The 21,424-nt window shown below is 47.0% G+C and overlaps 1 protein-coding gene, 1 long non-coding RNA gene and 1 pseudogene across 6 annotated transcripts in view; 1 reads left to right on the top strand and 2 right to left on the bottom strand.

Annotated features, from left to right (window-relative positions):
• The window catches only part of UBASH3B (ubiquitin associated and SH3 domain containing B), a 139,125-nt gene extending 128,676 nt beyond the window's left edge, over positions 1 to 10,449 (bottom strand). Inside the window, exon 1 of one of the 5 annotated variants that reach the window (XM_036089536.2) lies at positions 9,945 to 10,443. In XM_036089536.2, coding sequence (XP_035945429.1) covers positions 9,945 to 10,105 — 161 coding nt within the window. In that variant the 5' untranslated portion in view covers positions 10,106 to 10,443. Of the gene's footprint in view, positions 1 to 9,944 lie in introns of all 5 variants that reach the window. The other 4 variants (XM_036089534.2, XM_036089538.2, XM_078058846.1 and 1 more) reach the window with 4 other exon arrangements.
• Positions 1,506 to 5,934, top strand: LOC118534019 (uncharacterized). Its single transcript, XR_004916467.2, has 4 exons — positions 1,506 to 1,590; positions 2,996 to 3,232; positions 3,619 to 4,047; positions 5,067 to 5,934. It is a non-coding gene; the product is annotated as an uncharacterized LOC118534019 (long non-coding RNA).
• Positions 10,450 to 20,616: 10,167 nt separating the features above from the next.
• On the bottom strand, positions 20,617 to 20,983 carry LOC118534010 (anaphase-promoting complex subunit 15 pseudogene; annotated as a pseudogene).
• Between the last annotated feature and the right edge of the window lie 441 nt (positions 20,984 to 21,424).

A 21,424-nucleotide genomic window follows, 5' to 3' on the forward strand; every position in this document is an offset into this window, starting at 1 on the left:
TTTCCTTTTCTTTTCACTCTGCCTGTTCTTTACACCTACTGCCATGCCTTCTGCTACAACCTCCAGGAAACAGTCTGGTCCCAACTCATTTCTCCATCTCACCTCTCACTACCTCTCTGTCTCCTTCCCACCAATCCCAGGCCCCGGGGTGGCCAGCTCTGAAGTCAAGCTGTTCTCTCTGACTGGAATGTCTCCCCTCCTCTCTGCCCAGAAAAGCTCTCCTCATTATTTAAGGTCTGCCTTAATTATTACCTCCTCTGCTTTCCTCAACCTTCTCAAGTTACACTAATTGTTTTTTCTGTGGTCCCATGGGGGGTTTTTTCAAACTTTGACTACAGCAATAATCATATTATGATATCGCATTTAAGGTTTGTATGTCCTGTTCTCTCGAGGAAGGCTGAGCTCTTGGAGAACAAAGACAACCTTCACATCCCTAACAAGTTCCTGGCATACAGTTGGCACTCAGTAAATGCCCAGTGGAAGAGTGAACGAAATAACGTTAAACCTCAAGTCAGGCCCAACTATGGGCCAGCTCTGTCTTTTGGTAGCCAATATGTTTCCTTTTCTTTATGAGCTAGATGGTAACATAGGGGGAGAAGGTGAGAGAGTGTTGAGCAGAGTGAGTCAAGAGACCCAAGTTTAGATTAAAATCTGCTTCTATCTTCCATTGTGGTATAATATAAAATCGTTCAAATGGTCTACCGATCTTCCCAAACTCCCACCTCTCAAACTGAAGGGTCCTGCCGCCATCTTGTTCACACCTTGAATTTCCTTCAGGGCTCCCTGTCTGGTTACAGCACCCTCCTCACCTCCTCATCTACGTCCTGCATCTATCTCTGGCAGCACACCGATCACATTTTATTATCATTTTCTGTCTTCCACACTGAATTGCCAGTTCCTGAGGGCAGAGATTATATATAATGATGCTCTGTACTCCTTATAACTCCTGTTAGAATAGGCTATCATAGTTGCTCATATATATGTGGTGAAGTGTATACACATTAAAAAAAAAAATTGGCATTGCCAACGAAACGTTAGATGGAGATAACACATATGCAATATTGGGTTGTTGTTTTTTTAAATTTTGTTGAAGTCTGGTTGACACATAATGTTATATTGGTTTCAGGTGCACAACAGAGTGATTTGGCAAGACTACATGGAATGCCGTGCCCACCGCAAGTGTGGCTACCATCAGTCATAGACAACCCTACCATGTGTGGCAGCATTTACTATATTCCTTATGCTGTGCCTTATTCATTCCATAACGGGGGCCTGTACCTCCCCCTACACCCATTTTGCCTGTCCTCCAACCTTTGGCAACCATCACTTTTGTTCTCCATATTGATCTGCCCGTTTCTGCTTTTTGTTTGTTTGTTTGTTTGTTTATTCATTTGTTTTGTTCTTTAGATTCTACATATATGTAAAACCATATGGTGTTTGTCTGGCTTTTTTTCTTTTTTTTTTCTCTCCTTGTCTTGTTCTTCAGATTTCATTTGTCAGGATATGTTCGAAGAGGCCCCAAAGAGAAAAAATATCACGGTGGGTTGAAGTGGCTGCAGACCTGGGACAAAGTACTTGGTATCTTTGCAGGTAATCTAGGGATGACCCTCTCTCTTCCCTGTGTGCTTCACAGGGTGCAGCCTAATAAAGCTTGAGAAGAAGAGACCAGAAAAGAAAGGAAGAGGAAGAGAGAGGAAGGGAGGGAGGCGGGGAGGGGTGGAGGGGGAGTGAAGGGAAGCTCAGGGAAGAGAAGCCAAATGCATTGTGATTGAACTAGTTCCCCAGGGTGGGCAAAATCTGCTTAGGCAGAAAGCAGAAAGCAGACAAATGCTGGGTCCACAGTCAACTCAAGGGATGACGTAGGTGAGGTCACTGGTTCAGAACTCCAGCAACCCCGTGTTGTTCTGAGCGTGTGTCTGTGTTTAAATAAGACTGTACACAAAAGCAGCGATTGGAGGCAGATTTCTTCCCTGTTCCATAAGTGCTTCCTACCGGAGATCAGAGAAGAAACATTTAGAGGGTGAATGCTCCCAGTCAATATTTTTGAATGGGGCACAGTCAACCCGGAAGCAGGATTCTAAACAAGCCTGCTACCTGATTCATAGAGAAGGCTGATCCAACAACACCTGAAAAGAAATCTGAACTGTTGGGCTGCCTCTGGCCATCTGTGCTATCAGCTTCCTCTTGGCATTTTCCAGACTGCTGTGAGCTGCTCTCTGCTGGTGTTTCTTCCAGCTTCCCACTGTGTGTGGCAACAGCCCTAGTCCTGCTGGAGTTCATTGCCACTGTTGCTTTATGTACGAGAGTGTTCATGCTTCCACTGGGGCAAAGGAACACAATGTGAATCGTTACACAAACAGCTGGTGACTTCCAGAAGGGAAGGTGCCCCTTTAATTAAAAAGGTGCCCATGAGCCATTTATTTCCCCCAGGGGCAGGGCTCAAGGCACTAACCTCCTCTTTCATTTAACCAACACTTTGTTTTATGTACCAATTTGAAAATGATACTATTGTATACTGCTTAAATGACTTCCCCCCCTGCCATCGTAATTGGCTGCTATCGTTCTTTCTTTCTGTTTATTTACTCCCTAGAATATCAGTAGTCAGTCCCAAAGAGTTTTATTTAAAGGGAGAAAAGAAGAATTTGACAGTAAAGCACTGGGGAAAATAAAACAAAATAAAAACAGAAATACGAGACTCAGTGAAAACATCCTGTACTGTCCAAAACCACGTGTCCATGTCACCCTCGAGCCCCCAGAATGCCTGAGATGTGGTTGACTTCAACCTCATTTACAGTTGGGAAGACTGAGCCCTGGGAAAAGACAAAGATGGGTGTGAACCCAACAAACAGCCAATAAGGGAGAGCAGAGCAAGAGCGCAAAGCCGGGGTCTGAAAGAAAGGTAAACTGAGTTTGCTTTCCATGACCACTGGGCTACCAGTGGGGTGTGAGCTGAGCGTAGAACCTTCACACTATCTGTAAAGTGTTGTTCACCCAGGCCTAGAAGAAGCACACATGCCCCTCGGGGGGTCACTGTGGACGATGTGCAGCCAGCTAGACGGAGTGCCAGGCTCTGACAGCTGACTTCAGAGGGTCAGCTGGTGAAAGTTGGCATTCATCTTTTCCTCCTGAGAACTGCACAGAATTTGGTAGGACACCATGCAGCTCGTAAGAGCTCAGATAATTTCTGGATGTTCATCTGAGGCATTCCCAAGAGGCCTCAGCCCCAGAAACAGTAAGTGGTGAAGAACATGCCTGCAAAGGCACCAGGAATACAGGGATGGTGGCGAGAGGGGCTGACCCGAAAGGAGATCTCCTATCACATAACTTTGAGCCCCCAACAGAAGGTCTGGAGGGCGGAGGCCCCTGCTCCATCTGTCCATCCATCCTCCCACGGGACATTCTCCCAGAAGCCTCCGGGTGACACACAGTGGCCCCTGGGAAAATCCTCCAATGAAGGAGACAAGAGCTGTCAGCCCCGATGCGGACCGCAAGCATCTTCCTCTCCAGCAGCTGCTCCATCCTGCAGGGACTGTGCCCATCACAGTGCAGAGAAGCTGCTCTCGAGTGAGATTTTCTCTCTCTCTCTCTCTCTCTCTCTCTCTCTCTCTCTCTCTCCAGGGCTGGCGTCTGATTCCATTTGAGACTAATCAGAAGACAACCATCTGGCACTCCTGCACATCCCCAACCCGGGCCATTTATTATAATCAGCAGCTTGGGCGGCGCGGGCCCTGCTCCGGGTCTGCTTCTCCTCAGCCTCGCACCCCTCGGGGCACTCTGCAGACAGAAGCGCTGGGGAACAGAACCCAAGTACTGAGGGAAGGCACAGCCTCCACCCCCTACTCACGACTTCGTGCCCACAGAGTGGTGAGGAGCGGGGAGATGAACCGTGGAGGCAGCCCAGGAAGCAGGCCCCAAAGAAGCCGAGCAGAATAAAATCACCATTGCAGTAGGAACGTCCCCGTCTTTACCCAGTGCTCACCGGATGCCACAGACTCCGTGGCAGTTTGCAGGGGACAGCACCGTTGGCCTTTACAACAATCCTATAAGGTAAGTACTGTTACTATCGACATTTTCCGGGCCAGGAAATTAAAGCATGGCACTTCCAGCAACTTGCCCAAAGTGTCCCGGCTGCCTGACCAGGCACAGGCTAGACTTGGGTGTCTCGGGCAGATAATGTTGGGGTCTCTTCCGTGCCCTGCTGCCCAAGTAGAAGCCCCCCCCGTCACTCACACACACACACACACACACACACACATAGACATCAGACATCTGGGGGGATGGGCCTGGCGCCGATACCCTGGTCACCCCGGTCACTGGCCAGAGAAGAGCTGGCGGGAGACACAGAATCGCTAGGTTTGTATGTGGCTTCTCTGAAAAGCCAAGCCTCTAGCTCTGAGATCTAATGACTGCACCCTCAGTGAAAAGCAGCCCGAGTCTGAGGCAGCCGAGGACAGGGGGCAGGGTGGTGACAAAAACCACCGGACAGAGTCACGAAGCACGATGCTCTTCACTCTCTGTGGCACTTAGTTTTCTCATGAAACTATCAAGGTCTGAGACTTGATCGTGATTATGCATATAAATCTGCTTTGTCGTCTCTAAAAGGGTCTAAAAACCTAAGGTAATATTACTAGGGCATAGTGGAATTTCCGTAGAAGCTCTGTGCAAGGGGTTATAATTGCATTACCAGCAAACTCAAATACATCGAGGTCTACTAGCAATACAAGGAGATAAACTACTGATTCATGCAGCATCGTGGAAGACTCTCCAAAATATTATGCTGAGGGAAGAAGCCAGGCAGGCACAAGAAGATGCGCTGTAGGATTCCGCTTCTGTGCAGATCTAGAAAATGCAAACTAATCTGTAGCGACAGAAAGCAGACTGGTTCCCCAGGAAGAGGGTGGAAAGGGGCACAAGGAAACTTTTAGGGGTGACAGGCAAGTGCTGGGTCTTGTGGTGGGGATGCCACGGGTGTATGCATTTGGCAAAAGTGATCAATCTGTAAATAGATTTAGTTTCAGGTACGTAAATGATACCTCAATAAAGTTAAAAATAACAATGCCTGTCAGTCTTCCCTTTTGAACCAGGGTCTCTGTGCAGCCTGAGAAGATCACTGGACTTGCAGTTTTAGCTCAAGATTCTCATGGTGACCGGGCCCCATGCAGGTCAAGTGTGCACCGAGCTCCTCCGAGGCTCAAGCCTCTTCATCTTTAAAACGAGTCTTCCATCCTGCACTGTACCCCACAGGACTTCTGTGCCTATCAAGAGGGCTCTTTGGTGCATGAGAGCAATTTTCTGACTGCAAAATAACAGACAGATGTAGAGGAACTTTTGTGTGGGTGCGCGGTCATGATGGGTAGCTTCGAGTCCTTTGCCCTGCCCATCTGGAAGGTCCCTCCAGCTCCAGGTGGTCCGCCGTTTGTGTCCTCTCTCTACCGGAGGCCCCCGGGGAAAGCAGCTACAGCACCCGCCTCCATCAGAATCGGCCACAACTCGGAGATGCTGAGTTGACTGAGTACTTTCGGAGGCTCCAATGTCAACCACCCGGTAAGCTGGAGAAGGCCAGAGAAACTGGATACTTTACGTCATGGGCCGTGCAAGGCGCCTCGCAATTCCATGTGCAGCCAGCTCTGAAGGCCTTTTATCTTTGGGTGCTGAGGCCTAGCTAATGCAGCTTACTGTCCAAAGCGAAGTCAAAGATGCTTACCCCAGCTCTTTCCTTCTTCCACTGTCCTGCTCTTTTGACTAGGTAGGCATTGTTCAAATATTCTCTGGAGGAAAAAAGGACGGCCTCTAGCACAGGTAAAACCTCTGCTGGAAATGTCAACCAGCCAACCACCTCACCCCCTGTTCTTCCAGTCAACACAATAAAACCAAAATCCTCTCTGTCCGGTGTCCATGTTATATTTTCAACTATTCTAAGTCCTTTCCCGCCCGTGACTCATTGTGTCTCACGAAGCCTCGTGAGCAACACAGGACAGGTGTTGCTGAGCAAGAAGCTGTGCAGTAATGTTGAGGAAAATGGAAGACCTAAGACCTTCCTCGGTCAGAAGCTGGACTAGCGCTTGGGCCATGGAATCCCTGCTACCAAGTCCTTTTGCAAGACTGTATCTCTCCATCACCAGCAAACATTAAAGCCATTTGCTGGAGGCAGAGTTCTAGACACAGGCAGCCTCAAACCAAACCAACCAAAACAAAATTAAAGGTCAGAGGTGTATCGGCGGCGGCGAGGACTCCTCAAATTCAATGGTGAGGTGATGCTCACACCCTGGCCTCAAGCTGCAGAAGAGATAAGAGATAAGAGCCTCGCTCCCCCACGAACCACAGAGGCCAGTAGGGGATGGTATGAAATCAAGTAGCAAAGCAGTAATCCCTCTCAGAGTTCCCCACCTACCTTCTCTCCTGGCCCCCAGGCATCCCCTTCCCCAGGCCTTTGCTCAGCACATCGTTCTTTTGCCTTCCCACCAACCTCACTCCAGTCTTGACTAAGCTGGACCTTTCTTTTTAGAATTTTTGGAACGGGAACTTTTAGAAGAGCTAATAGGTATGGGGGAAAAAAAAAAAAGGAAGGGATAGGCCATTTTGGCCCCTTGAAAGTTTCCTTCCTGAGGCCTCCCTAACACCTCCTTACCTGGTGCTCACACACACACACACACGCACACACACACACACCCTGGAAAAATCGCTACTTCAGTCCTCCCTATGGCAGGCCCTTCTACAGCAGTGTTTGTGGACCGAAGGTAATAGGGTGGGATGGAAAAAACCTAGCACAGCTCTGAGGGAGTGATGAGCTAGAAGGAACATACCCTGAGGTCACCCAGCTGGCTCAGTACTCCTCTCCCTTAGCTCTGTCAAGCAGTTAATAAGCATGCACGAATTAGTCCTGTTCCCCTCAGAGGGAGCCAGTGAGGCCCTGAGGGGTTAGGTGACTTATCCAAGACCACAGCCCAACACGGGCTGGAATGGGACCTGGGCCTTGCGGGCCTGAGCTCTCTGCCGGCCCACCCAGAGCCCCGTGGAAGGTCTCTTGCTGCTGCTGCATGACACCAGACCCAGTTACACCCAAAGGGAAACCAGAGCTGTCGGCCTTGGCTACCACCAGTCTCTCCAAAGGGCCGTGTTCCAAACATCCCTCTCATCCCTCCTTGAGGCATCCCAGCCACGTCTCCCAGAACCCAGAAAATCATCACCACTCCCTCCTGCTTGCAATTTCTTCACGCCCCTTCCTCTAAGGTTAAGGCCTAAGAAAGAGGCTTCTCAGAAGTTAAGCCTGATGCCCTGGCTCTCTGTCTTCTCAACTTGGCAGCCCAGGGAGAGTAGAACTAGATCAGGTAACAGCCAAGGGCTCTGCCCCTTCCCAGTCAGGGAATGTGATGGAGACAGAACAGCAAAGCCAACTTCCCTCCTGAGCAGGCTGTTCCATGAGAACCCACTCGGTGACCCTTTCAGTAAAGAGAGGCAGTGCTAGTCATAATCCTACTAGCTGTGATAGGCTGAATAATGGCTCCCCAAAAGCTCTCCAAGTCCTAATCCCTGGAACCGTGAACATTACCTTATAGTAAAAATAAAAGAAAAAAAGGGGGGGGGAAGATTTTGCAGATGTGATAAAGGATCCTGAGATGGCAAGGCTATCTATCCTGAATGATCTGGAGAGGCCCTAAGAGCAATCACTAGTGTCTTTGCAGGAAAGAGGCAGAGGGAGATTCGACACAGACAGCAAAGCAATGTGACCGGGCATTCTGAGATCTCCGTGACCCACACGATGCAGCCACAAGCCAACTGATGCCAACAGCCGCAAAGCCATGGATGAGGCAAGGGATGGATCTCCCCCGGAACCTCCAGAGGAAGCACAGCCCTGCCGACACCTCGATTTCAGCCCAGTGACACTGATTTAGGGCTTCTTGCCTCCAGAACTAGGAGAAAATACATTTCTGTTGTTTTAAGCCACCCAGTTTGTGGCCATTTGTTATAGCAGCCCCAGAAACTAATACAGTAGCTAACAGCTACTAATCATCCATGACATGCCAGGCATTGCACTAAGCATTTTACGTACATTAACTCATTGTGCACGGGCTCTGGATGTGCGGGTAAGCAGGCACCCTGGGGGATTGAATCCCAGCCTTACTGCTTAGTTTGTGACTCTGAGCAAGTTATGTAACATTACTAAGCCTCTGTTTCCAAATGCATAAAATGGGCATACACGTTTCCTTTCTCATTGTGTTGCTAGGAGGATACAATGGCTAATAAAGGCAAAGTGCTTAGAATAGCATATAATAAGTACTCCCTAAATGCTAGCTATTATGAGATCTCAGGGGTTGAACCAGCCAAAATTAGACCATCATCCTAATCTGTTGGGACATGGACAAGACCTCCTGGACCCAGTGCAGGAAAAAAGATGCCGACGCCCCTTTAAAGCAGGTTTGAATAGCAAACATGACAGTCTGAGGAGTTCAGTTAAGTATTTCTTCCCTTAATTGAGTAACTTAGGTCCTTAATGTTGGCCTAGATGCCGGGGCCTGTGCTAATTCTGCAGCACTGCCCAGCAGACTCCCCGGCCCCTACCTCCCGTGCTTAAGGAGAGCCGTGCACAGCCATCCACCAGAATAAGGACATAACTTGCAGCACCCACACCTGACACAGCCCTACAGAGCCCACCCCATTTTCTCTGTAATTCTGGCAGCAGGAACTGGAGCCCCATTGCTTGGAAGTCAACCCGAGTCAGAAACGTCAGTCTATTTGCCGACTTTCCAAGGCTCACTTTCCTGACTGTCCCAGGGGGCAGGGTGGAAAGATAAAACCAGGGGTGCGCTTTGGTTACAAGGTCACAGCCAAGTTAGTAAAGAATAGAGTAAGCAAGATTTGCCCAGAGGCGGGGGAAGGGTAACCTAGACTTGCCACCTGAAAAAAGGGGGGAGAAAAATTTTTTTTTCATTAACTTGGCCCTTCCTGATAAAGTTTGCCCAACTCTCCCGTTTAGGTGATGTCATTCAAAGAAGCAGCGCCCCCCCCCCCCCCCCCCAGGATCGCAGGCCTTGTGTCCCCACCTAAGAAATTAACCAAGGGAGAAGGGCTTGGCCGCCTGGCCGTGGCTTCCTCCTAGGCAGGGTTCCAGCCCCACGGTCTTGGTTGACCAGCTTAAGAAGACTCCTGCTGCCACTGCCCAGTGCAGGTGGCCAGGCCTCTTCCCAGCGGGCTGCAGGGACTGCCACCTGCGCTTGCTCGGCCCTTCCCCAACCCACCCTCCAAGGGTTAGAAGGATGAGGGAGGACAGCTCCTCTCCTTACTCTCAGGCACCCACAGATTTCCGCGCTGCCGTCACCACTGACGAGAACCCAGGTCCCCAGGAGAAATCGCTTCTCCTTCTCATTCCATCCTCCCTATCAATGAACACGCAGCAACACCCACGCTCCCGCTCCTCCTACTCCGGAGGGAGACCGAACCCGAGAGCGACATCCGGAGCTGGAAGCCGCTGCAGTGAGACCTCCGCCCCGAGGTCCCTTGCCCTTTCCCAGCCATCGGAGGATCCTCAGCCAGCCCAGCGTTCCGGATCCAGAGGGTGCCCGAATCCTCGGTGGGGCCCCGCCTCCCCGGGGGCCGGGCGCTGGAGACCTCGGGGAGCCCGCGAGACACCGGCTTAGCCCCACCACGGGGGCCGGCCGCCGGGCACGGTACCTGGGAGCCGACCCCGGTGCCCTCGCCCCGAGGCGTGCCTCACCTCCGGCACCCCCAGCAGGGTCCCCGCCCGCCCAGCGCTCCCGCGCGGCGCCTGCCCCGGCACCCGCGCCCGGAGGGGCCGAGTCCCGGGCCGCCCGCGCGCCGGTCCTGCCCCGGCAGGTGGTGGGCAGCGGGGAGCGCGCCGCCCGCCCGGTCGGCGCGGGGAGGCGAGCCGGAGCGAAGCCGAGGGCCGGCCGCTGGGGGCGGCGAGGGGCGCGAGCCCTGTCACTTACGCGCGGGCTCTGGGGAAGCCCATGGAGAGCAGCACGTCCAGCGCCGATCCATGCTTGATGGTGCCCGGGCGCTGCTGGCGGCTCCTCCGCGGGGTGACTTTGCTGTACAGCTCCTCTCTCGCAGCCATGCCGAGCGGGCCGGGGTGGCCGTACTGAGCCATGGCTCAGCGGCCAGCCATCGCCGGGGAAAGCGCCCGAGCCACGAGCGTCCGGGAGGGAGCAGGGGAGGGGGCGCGGGGACCGGGCGCCGGGCGGGAGGCGGCGGCGGCGACGGAGGCGGCGCTCGGAGCTTCCCCAGAGTCGAGACTGACGCTTCCTGGTGAGGCCACCGGAGCCAGAGCGGCCCGCGGGCTGCTTGGGCCGGACCAGCCGTCAGCTGCTCGGGCCCCCGGGTGCCCCCAGCGCGGCGCCTGCAGCAGCCCTCTCTCCTCCGCCCCCTTCCTTCTCTGCTCCTAGCGGTCCGGGAATTTGCAATGAGTAATTTTTGAATGGATCAAAAAGGAAAAGGAGCCTTGTGGGCCGGCCCTGCCTTGCCAGTACCGGGGCCCCGCCCCTCTCTTAAAGCGACAGCGCTGCCCGAGCCTGCCCCGGCCGGCGGGTCTCAGGCTGTAGCGTCAGGGTGCTGCTGGGCGGAGGACTCGAACCAACGAGGGCTGCCTAGTGCGTGGGGTCCGGGGAGTCGCTCCCAGGCCCCCAGTCTTCTCCACGGCTTGCCCATAGAGCCAGCTGGGCCTCCGGACGCCAGATCAACCCGTGTCAAGTTTAATGTGGTTCATGTGGTGCTAGATGGGTTAATAATGGAAATTCGGCGAACTGATGGAAGACAGTAATGAACCAGAGGGCCAAGCCCTGTAGGCCCAGATAAAAGGTTTTGCTTCCAAAAGACCCTGCAAAATCCGGAGGATTGTTATAGCCAGTGGAGACCAAGCTCCCATCAGCTGGCTAAGTAGCCACACCGAAGACCTACCATGCTCTCCAGGACTGAGATAGTGAGTTCAGGACAAAGACTGGAACCTCAGGACTGAGATAGTGACTTCAGGACAAAGATTGGGACCTCGGGCTCTCAAGCTTGGGAGGGGAGAGGGGTCGAGGCAGAGGGCAGGGTGGATAAAAGAAGAGAAAGGGGAAGATGGAAGGAGGAAGGAGGAGACAGGGAAAGTGGGAAGTGGAGGGAGGGTGGAGGGAGAAGGAACAGAGAAAGAACACTTTCTAATTATAAAAGGTGTTCAAAATGGAGTGGGTTGGTTTTCATTGAGCACCTTGTCAATGAAAGGATTCAAGGAAAGACTAGATCATCTTTGCTCAGTGGTGACATATAAGTGAATTTGCATCATAGGTTGGATAAAACTACTCCCACCTCAAAGAAGGTGGGAGTCTTCACACTCACCCCCACCCCATACCCCACACAGTAAACTTGGCTTGAGGATATTAATGCTTACTTTCTTTCTATTCTTTCTTTCTTTCTTTCTTTTTCTTTTTAAGATTTTATTTATTTGAGAGAGAGTGAGAGAGAGAACACAAGCAGGGAGAGTGCCAGGCAGAGGGAGAAGCAGGCTCCCCGCTGAGCAGGGAGCCTGACATGGGACTCGATCCCAGGACCCTGGGATCATGACCTGAGCCAAAGGCAGACGCTTAACCGACTGAGCCACCCAGGCGCCCAATGCTCTTTCATTGGAGACAAACTTACTGTCTTCAGTCAAGGACAACAGCCCCACTTGGTTTAATGGAAAAGAGAGTAAACCCTAGCTGCTCTTTTTCAGGTAATAATAATAATAATAATACCTAACATGTATTGGACTCTCGTGTCCATCATTGTGCTAAGCATAGTAAAAGAATTGACTCATTGTTTATGACCCTTATGGGGTGTGTACAATTATTATCCCAGTTTGCCGATGACAAAACTCGGTTCAGAAAGGTTGAGGAAGATCATAGAGCTGCTAAGTGTATAATGAAAGCTTTTATCGACTGTGGTACCTGGATACGTTGCTTCTGCCTCTACAGCCCCATGCCCTTACCTGTGTGCATCATAGTAACCTAGCCTCACACATATGGGGTTCTCCAAAAATGTCAACTCCTTTCCCTGCCTAGTGCGTGGGGGAGGAATGGTGACCAGAGCCCATGAACAGTTTTTTGATGCTGCTTTCTAAGTCATCTAAAGGTTTTACCAGGGGAAATGACACAGCTTAATTCTCTTGGGCTAGAATTGCTTTTCTAAAGAATGTCCAGTGGTGGTAGAAGTGGGGAGATAAGGACTACCAGGGCTTAAGCAACAATGTGCATAATTCTGCCTTCTGCTTGTGTAAGGGATGAGGGAAATTTCATGCTTCCTGGGTGAGAGCTTCTGCCAGAGCGGAGGAAGCTTCCTGGAGCCTTTTGCAGAGTGCTTTTCCAGAGCACGGAGCAAAAAGACAGGACTGGGCTGAGAAAACCATACCTAGTAGAGTAACCTCCGGGGGTGTGTTCAATAAAGGATGCTGGACCTTACCCAATAGTCTGAATTTCTTCCAAATGCCTGGGCTGAGAGTCAAAGGATCTGGAGGCTAGTCAGGAGGTAATAATGTCTGTGGAAGCATTTTGTGGAAACACGAAACAAATAATAACTTGAATTTATTGAGAACTTGCTATATGCTGGTGCTGTTCTTAGTTTCTTACATATATAACTCATTTAATCCCTTGACAAGACACTGGAGTAGGTCCTACCATATTATCAGTGGCCACTTTACCAGTGAAGATATTGACGCAGACAGAGGTCAAGTATCTTGTCCAAGGTCACAGGGTTAGTAAATGGTAGAGCCAGGATTTGAGCTCTTAAAATTTGTCCAAACAACCACTTACTGCCGTGGTTATGATCATGAAGAGATGTCAACCATTAAAATAACTTGGTTACCTTTTGGACTCGTCCTATGACCCTTGACACAAAATTGTTAATCTCTGTTTCTCCAGAAAAATTGAATTAATGGTCTCTCTCCCGCCTTTAGGCAAACTATGAGTCAATTCATTTACTATGCTTAGCACAATGATGGACACGAGAGTCCAATACATGTTAGGTATTATTATTATTATTACCTGAAAAAGAGCAGCTAGGGTTTACTCTCTTTTCCATTAAACCAAGTGGGGCTGTTGTCCTTGACTGAAGACAGTAAGTTTGTCTCCAATGAAAGAGCATTGGGCGCCTGGGTGGCTCAGTCGGTTAAAGTTAGGTTATAGTTAAAACTATAAAAATAGTTTTAGGTAGCCTGGAAAAATCACTATGGAAAACCAGATTCCTTAGATGGGAACTGTTTGGTCTAGAGTGTTTTTACAGAAATCCCAGCCTGGCTTCCTCACCCTGCTTCACTCCTTACATTTAGGACTGTTGCCATTTGTATAGCCCAGGATAGAGGGCTGGCAATTAGGATGCAATGTCCTTCAATTGTGTTACCTTTGAAACGCTAGGGGAAGCTTTATACATGTCCCTATTATTGTAGTACACAGGAAAGAGGGATGACTATTCACCTGCCAGGATGTCTGATAGCAGTGGGAAGGAGGAGGGAGGCAGGAGAGGGGTCCTGACCCATCAGCATCGAGCTGCTCCCTCAGAAGGGACAGCATGTCATCCTGTCCCCCCACACCAACAGGTCATATCAAAGTCCACCCTGGACCATGAACTTGTTTTTGTTCACGTCAGCACTGTTAAATTCCACTGCACTGTCCCCAGCGGCTTTCTTGGAGTGGTAGCCCTCCTGAAATGGTCACAGGGATGCCGGGATGGGTCCAGTTTATTGCGCTCATAAGTTCAGAAGCCTGTTGTTGCCTTTTTCTTCTCTCTGTCTTTGAGAAAAGGTCAAGTGGCTGCAGAATGTTTCCAGTCCTGAGGGTTAGAATGTCGCTTTGGCAATGGAAGGTAGTTTTTGCATAACTGGGAATGATTTTAGCCCCCGGACTTTAAGGGGATTCCTCATGGCCAGAAGATTTTGAAACTGTGTGGTAAGGAAAAGAAAGGACAGGCATGGGAGGGCTCCAGCTCTGGGAATTGGGTTGCCGAGGTGTTGGCTGTGACTTGGATATGTTCTCTGCCCATTTCTGGGCTTCAGCTTCTTCACCTGCCAAATGAGGGTGTTGGCTTTGGCTGGGGATCCCTTGGACTTTGCCAAGGGACCCTTTATGGGCAGGGGTTGTTGGGGTTTTCAACTGAAGGTGGTGTGGGAGAAGCATGGCATCCTCTCTCTCTCTTCTTGGAGCAGGGACGCTTTGTCAACTTTGTATCATGGGCATTTTATGTAAGGTCTTCTGTGGGAAGATGGTTTAGAGGATCAAAAAACATCTTGAAAACCACTAAACTAGCTGATCTTTAATGCCCAGTCTAGTTCAGAGAGACCATAATTTAGTAAATGGGAAAGTAAAGACAAATGGAGTGGAATTGGCAAAAGGGGAAGAGGCTGCTGGGAAGAGGGTGAAGGGTGGGCTGGGGAGAGAGAAGTTTCCACACAGGTAGCATGTTAGAGAAACAGACTCTACCATTAGAAGAAATGATAATGATGTGACTCAACAGAATGCTACAATGTGAATCATATTGCAATATAAATGTATCAAATCAATATGTTATATACCTTAAATTTACAGGATGTTATATGTCAATTACACCTCTATAAAAGAAAACGTAAAAAAAAAAAAAAAAAGTCATGTCAGTCTTACCCTGTCCTGAGGCACAATTCTAACAGATCTAAGGACCTCGGGACTGGGGACTATTTCACAGTATTATATTTGTCCTTAAGACTTAGTACAGGCACATAGAAAGTCTGTGGTTGTATCTCTACAATTATCTGTGGGTTGTTTAATCTATGAAGCTGTGTGACACAGGAGGAAAAACTAAGGCAGAAACACAGTTTGGAGCATCACTCCAAACCAACAAAAAGCTTCTATTTTTCTTACACATTGGAAAAAATTAAGATTCCTCCCTCCATTGCAAAAGGAAGACAGAGAGGGGAAGCATTATTTATTTATTTATTTATTTATGCCCATCTCTCAACAAAAATCCCAGTGTATCATTCTGGAATCCTTGTTGGAGACACTCCATTGTCCCTGTTTTCTCCTTGCAAAGACCTCATCCCAAATGTCATTACCCCAAGGTTTGTGTTTCTGACTTGCCACATAACAATAGAAGTGTTGTGAAATACGTGCAATACGGTGCAAGCTAAAAAAAAAGGGTTTTCCCTCTTCTCACACAACTTCCTTTTTGTAAATGCAGCAAAAAGGGAAATTTTATTTCTAAGAAATAGAATAAAACTTAATAGCTAGGTATGAGGCAAACAAACCAACACAAAAACCTTCCCCTTGATTTAAAAGAACGCAGGGGCATCTGGCTGGCTCCGTGAGTAGAGCACTATTGATCCCAGGGTGGTAGGTTCCAGCTTCAAGTTGGGTGTAGAGATAACTTAAAAATAAAATCTTACAAAAATAAATAAAAGTAAAAGAGTGGAAACAATAGTCATGAACCAAGATACTTGGAAAAATAATTTTCACCATTTAAAAATTCAGTGGGGCTCCTGGGTGACTTAGTTAAGTGCTGACTCTTGATTTCAGCTAGGGTCTTGATCTCAGAGGCGTGAGTTCGAGATCCGTGTTGGACTCCACACTGGGTGTGGAGCCTACTTAAGAAAATTAAAAATAATAATAATAATAATAAAAAATAAAAAAATAAAATTTCAGTGATCTTAGGGGTTGTAAGATATAATTTTTGAATATTTGTTTTTAAAAATGTAAGTTTATTTTAAAATTCTATAAAAGACATTTTATTTTTTAAATTTTTTTAAAGATTTTATTTATTTGAGAGAGAGAGAGAGAGAACAAGCAGGGGGAGTGGCAGGCAGAGGCAGAGGGAGAAGCAGGCTCCCCGAAGAGCAGGGCGAGCCCGATGTAGGACTCGATCCCAGGACCCTGGGATCATGACCTGAGCTGAAGGCAGTTGCTTAACCAACTGAGCCACCCAGACACCCTATAAAAGACATTTTAATGAATCTTTGTGGGATTGTGTACATTGCTTTAGATATGTTTTTCCAATTCATGCATAATATATTGAAAAAAAGAAAAACAATGGGCCTCAGATGGAGTCACATTTGCTAAACCCCACCAAGACTTTTATTTAAATTTTTATTTTTTAATTTAAATTAATTAACATATAATGTATTACTAGTTTCAGAGGTAGAGGTCAGTGATTCATCAGTCTTATATACTACTCAGTGTTCATTACATCACGTGCCTTCCTTAATGCCCATCATCCAGTTACCCCATCCCCCTATTCCCCTCCAGGGACCCTCAGTTTGTTTCCTATGATTAAGAGTTACTTATGGTTTGTCTCCCTCTCTGATTTCATCTTGTTTTATTTTTTCCTCTCTACCCCTATGATCCTCTGTTTTGTTTCTTAAATTCCACATATGAGTGAGATCATATGATAATTGTCTTTCTCTGATTGACTCATTTCACTTAGCATAATACCCTCTAGTTCCATCCACATCATTGCAAATGGCAAGATTTCATTTTTTTTGATAGCTGAGTAGTATTCCATTGTATATATACCACACCTTCTTTGTCCATTCATCTGTTGATGGACATCTGGGCTCTTTCCACAGTTTGGCTATTGTGGACATTGCTGCTATAAACATTGGGGTGCATGGAGCCCTTCGGATCACTACATCTGTATCTTTGGGGTAAATACCCAGTAGTGCAATTGCTGGGTCTTGGGTAGCTCTATTTTCAACTTTTTGAGGACCCTCCATACTGTTTTCCAGAGTGGCTACAACAGCTTGCATTCCCACCAACAGTGTAGGAGGGTTCCCCTATCTTCGCATCTTTGCCAACATCTGTTGGTTCCTGAGTGGTTAATTTTAGCCATTCTGACTGGTGTGAGGTGGTATCTCATTGTGGTTTTGATTTGTATTTCCCTGATGCTGAGTGATGTTGAGCATTTTTTCATGTGTCTGTTGGCCATTTGGATGTCTTCTTTGAAGAAATGTCTGTTCATGTCTTCTGCTCATTTCTTGATTGGATTATTTGTTCTTTGGGTGTTGAGTTTGATAAGTTCCTTATAAATTTTGGATACTAGCCCTTTATCTGATATGTCATTTGCAAATATCTTCTCCCATTCTGTCGGTTGTCTTTTGGTTTTGTTGACTGTTTCTTTTGCTGTGCAGAAGCTTTTTATCTTGATGAAGTCCCAATAGTTCATTTTTGCGCTTGCTTCCCTTGCCTTTGGAGATGTGTCTAGCAAGAAGTTGCTGTGGCTGAGGTCACAGAGGTTGCTGCCTGTGTCCTCCTTTAGGATTTTGATGGATTCCTTCTCACATTTAGGTCTTTTATCCGTTTTGAGTTTATCAGTTTCATTCTTCTGCATGTGGCTGTCCAGTTTTCCCAACACCATTTGTTGAAGAGACTGTGTATTTTCCATCAGATCTTCTTTCCTGCTTTGTCAAAGATTAGTTGACCATAGAGTTGAGGGTCCATTTCTGGGTTCTCTATTCTGTTCCAATGACCTATGTGTCTGTTTTTGTGCCAATACCATACTGTTTTAATGACTACAGCTTTGTAATAGAGCTTGAAGTCCAGGATTGTGATGCCACCAGCTTTGGTTTTCTTTTTCAACATTCCTTTGGCTCTTCAGGGTCTTTTCTGGTTCCATAGAAATTTTAGGATTACTTGTTTCAACTCTGTGAAAGAAGTTGATGGTATTTTGTTAGGGATTGCATTGAATGTATAGATTGCTCTAGGTAGCATGACATTTTAACAATATTTGTTCTTCTAGTTCATGAGCATTTCTTTGTGTCTTCCTCAATTTCTTTCAGGAATGTTCTATAGTTTTCTGAGTACAGGTCCTTTGCCTCTTTTGTGAGGTTTATTCCTACATATCTTATGGTTTTGGGTGCAGTTGTAAATGGGATCGACTCCTTAATTTCTCTTTCTTCTGTCTCATTGTTAGTGTATAGAAATGCAACTGATTTCTGTGCATTGATTTTATATCCTGCCACTTTGCTGAATTCCTGAATGAGTTCTAGCAATTTTGGGGGGGAGTCTTTTGGGTTTTCCACATAGAGTATCATGTCATCAGTGAAGAGTGAGAGTTTGACTTCTTCTTTGCTGATTTGGACTCCTTTTATTTCTTTTTGTTGTCTGATTGCTGTGGCTAGGACTTCTAATACTATGTTGAATAGCAGTGGTGATAGTGGACATCCCTGCCGTGTTCCTGACCTTAGGGGGAAAGCTCTCAGTTTTTCCCCATTGAGAATGATATTTGTTGTGGGCTTTTCATAGATGGCTTTTATGATATTGAGGTGTGTTCCTTCTATCCCTACACTATGAAGAGTTTTAATCAAGAAAGGATGCTGTACTTTGTCAAATGCTTTTCCTGCATCAATTGAGAAGATCATATGGTTCTTGTCCTTTCTTTTATTAATGTAGTGTATCACGTTCATTGATTTGAGGATGTTCAACCACCCTTGCAGCCCAGGAATAAATCTCACTTGGTCGTGGTGAATAATCCTTTCAATGTACTATTGGATCCTATTGGCTAGTATCTTGGTGAGAATTTTTGCCTCCATATTTATCAGGGATATTGGTCGGTAATTCTCCTTTTTGATGGTTTTTTTTTTTTTTAAGATTTTATTTATTTATTTATTTATTTGACAGAGAGAGACATTGAGAGAGAGAGCACAATCAGGGAGAGCAGCAGAGGGAGAGGGAGAAGCAGGCTCCCCCACTGAGCAGGGAGCCACCTCAGGACTCGATCCCAGGACCCTGGGATCATGTTCTGAGCTGAAGGCAGATGCTTAACTGACTAAGCCACCCAGGCGCCCCTTGATGGGCTCTTTGTCTGGTTTTGGGATCAAGGTAATGCTGGCCTCATAGAAAGAGTTGGGAAGTTTTCCTTCCATTTCTATTTTTTGAAATAGCTCCAGAAGAATTGGTATTAATTCTTCTTTAAATGTTTAGTAGAATTCCCCTGGGAAGCCATCCAGCCCTGGACTCTTGTTTGTTGGGAAATTTTTGATTACTGCTTCAATTTCCTTGCTGGTTATGGGTCTGTTCAGGTTTTCTATTTCTTCCTGGTTCAGTTTTGGTAGTTTTATGTCTCTAGGAATGCATCGATTTCTTCCAGATTGCCTAATTTGTGGCACATAGTTGCTCATAATATGTTCTTGTAATTGTTTGTATTTCTTCAGTCTTGGTTGTGATCTCTCCTCTTTCATTCATGATTTTATTTATTTGGGTCCTTTTTCTTTTCTTTTTGATAAGTCTGTCCAGGGGTTTATCAATCTTATTAATTCTTTCAAAGAACCAGCTCCTAGTTTTGTTGATCTGTACTGTTCTTTTGGTTTCTATTTCATTGATTTCTGCTCTAATCTTTATTAATTCTCTTCTCCTGCTGGGTTAAGGCTTTATTTGCTGTTCTTTCTCCAGCTCCTTCAAGTGTAAGTTTAGGCCCACCAAGATTTAATACCTAACCTAATTGCAATTTCAGCCTCTCTCAGGAGTGGAATTTTTTTTTATTATTATTATGTTATGTTAATCACCATACATTACATCATTAGTTTTTGAGTGGAATTTTTAAACCAATCAGTCCAGAATATGCTGATCAGCTCTAGTAAGGTAATCTACTTAAGACCCTTGCCTTCCCCCTAAGGGAAGGTGACCTTGCCTTGAACTATCCTTTCCTTTCTTTTGCTAATTAACTCTCTGGTCCCATCCTGGTTCTGCCTAGAATATCTGTCCATTTTGCACAGCTCCTGGGTGTCCCTCTCTCCTTGCTAGATGGGATGCTGCCTGATTCATAAATTGTTGAATAAAGCTGATTTGACCTTCACATTTACTCAGTTGAATTTTGGCTTTTAATAATATAATATAAACATAAATAACTTATGACCTGTACAAACGGGGAAAATTTTGCTTATGCCAAGCCATAGGTAGAATGATACTCTGGCCAGTGATATGTCTTGCATCTTTATTCTGGGAATGAAAATATTAAAAGTGCCTCCCTCACCCTTTGCCTGCCCTATCCTATCCCCAAACCACCATAGAAGGTGTTTAGCCACACCTTATGACAAGTCCCATTCTACGATAGGTTTGGAAAAGTAAGCAAGACAATTTACTTCTGTTGACGCATCTTTAAAATGGAAACAAACATATTTAACTCATAGGGTTTTTGTGATAATTAAGTGGCTCAAGAATATGAAAATACTAAGCAAGGTGCCACATGCTGGGTGCCACTTGTTAATGAAACTGTTTTTTCCCTGTGTACTACTCCCCTTCACATTCTCATGACATGTAGTTTCTTTGTTTAATTAGATCTCAGGACTGCAGAATTAGATTAATCACGATCCATGGTCCATATGGCTCAATTTGAGCTATTTAGCTAGTTTCTATTATCAGTTCATTTTTATTTTTATTTTTTTCAATTCTGTGTCTTTATTAAAGAGAGCTAGAAAAAGACTATACCTGGCAGCCAAGGAGTGAGGTACTGGGCAGAAAGGTGGGGTGGGCTCAGGTGCTGGGGACTCAAGGGGCCCAGGAGACCCGTTCCTGGCAGTGGCTGAAGAGATACCCAAGGGTGAGCTTTCAGGCACCGGAGCAAACAGCTGGTTCTGCAGGGGGTGCAGGGTAAACTGGGCTGGACTGGAATTTCCCTGAGGCCATCTAGGTCTACCTAGATCATCCACTGGTCCTGACCCTGTTCATTGCCTCCCTTGTCCACCTCATTGACCTCTCCAGCTTCTGGTGACTCCTTGTAGTCATTCATCTCATCCGTGTCCTGCATGTCCTCATCGTCCTCTGAGTCCTCTTCACTATCCTCATCATCATCCTCATCCTCCTCTTCCTTGTCATGATAGTGCTCTCAGGACAGCTTGCCAATATGTACCAGGTTGTTGTCTCTGTCTGCGATGCCCTGGAGTCAGGCCCAATAGTCTTGTTCTTGCTGCTGCTGCAGCTCTGTCTCGTCGACGCAGGGTCAATCAAGATTAAACCCAGTGCTCGGTCATACTGGGGAAGAGTGAGGGAAACAAGGTGGACATGGCTCCTAGACTGAGGTAAAGGGTCAGGTGAATCCAGCTTTCAGATGTGTTTAGTTTGGGTTTTTATTGGGTTACAATACAATTTGGGGATGGGGTGGAGTAGAAGGTAGCAGCGAAGTAGCTCTTGAGTCGGGGCTTCACCACTTACTAGCTGTTTGACCTTGGCCAAGTCACTGAACCCCCCTGAACCTCAGTTTTCTTATCACGCCAGGAGGCAGCAGCTGGCTATCAGTTCATTTTTAATAATACAATAATCACCCACAAACCCTTCACCTAGAGCAAAAGTCAGGACCTTGACAATAACCTACATCTTATCCGATGACCACTCTCTCCTCCAATGAGCCCATCCCCTGCCTCCCCATGCCCCAGGATCTTTATCCTGTGTTTTATAGTCATCGTTTCCTTGTTTTCCTTTTCATTTAACTTTATTGAATCTATAAG

The sequence above is a fragment of the Halichoerus grypus genome, chromosome 11 (assembly GCF_964656455.1).
Source record: "Halichoerus grypus chromosome 11, mHalGry1.hap1.1, whole genome shotgun sequence".
Taxonomy (NCBI): Eukaryota; Metazoa; Chordata; class Mammalia; order Carnivora; family Phocidae; genus Halichoerus; species Halichoerus grypus.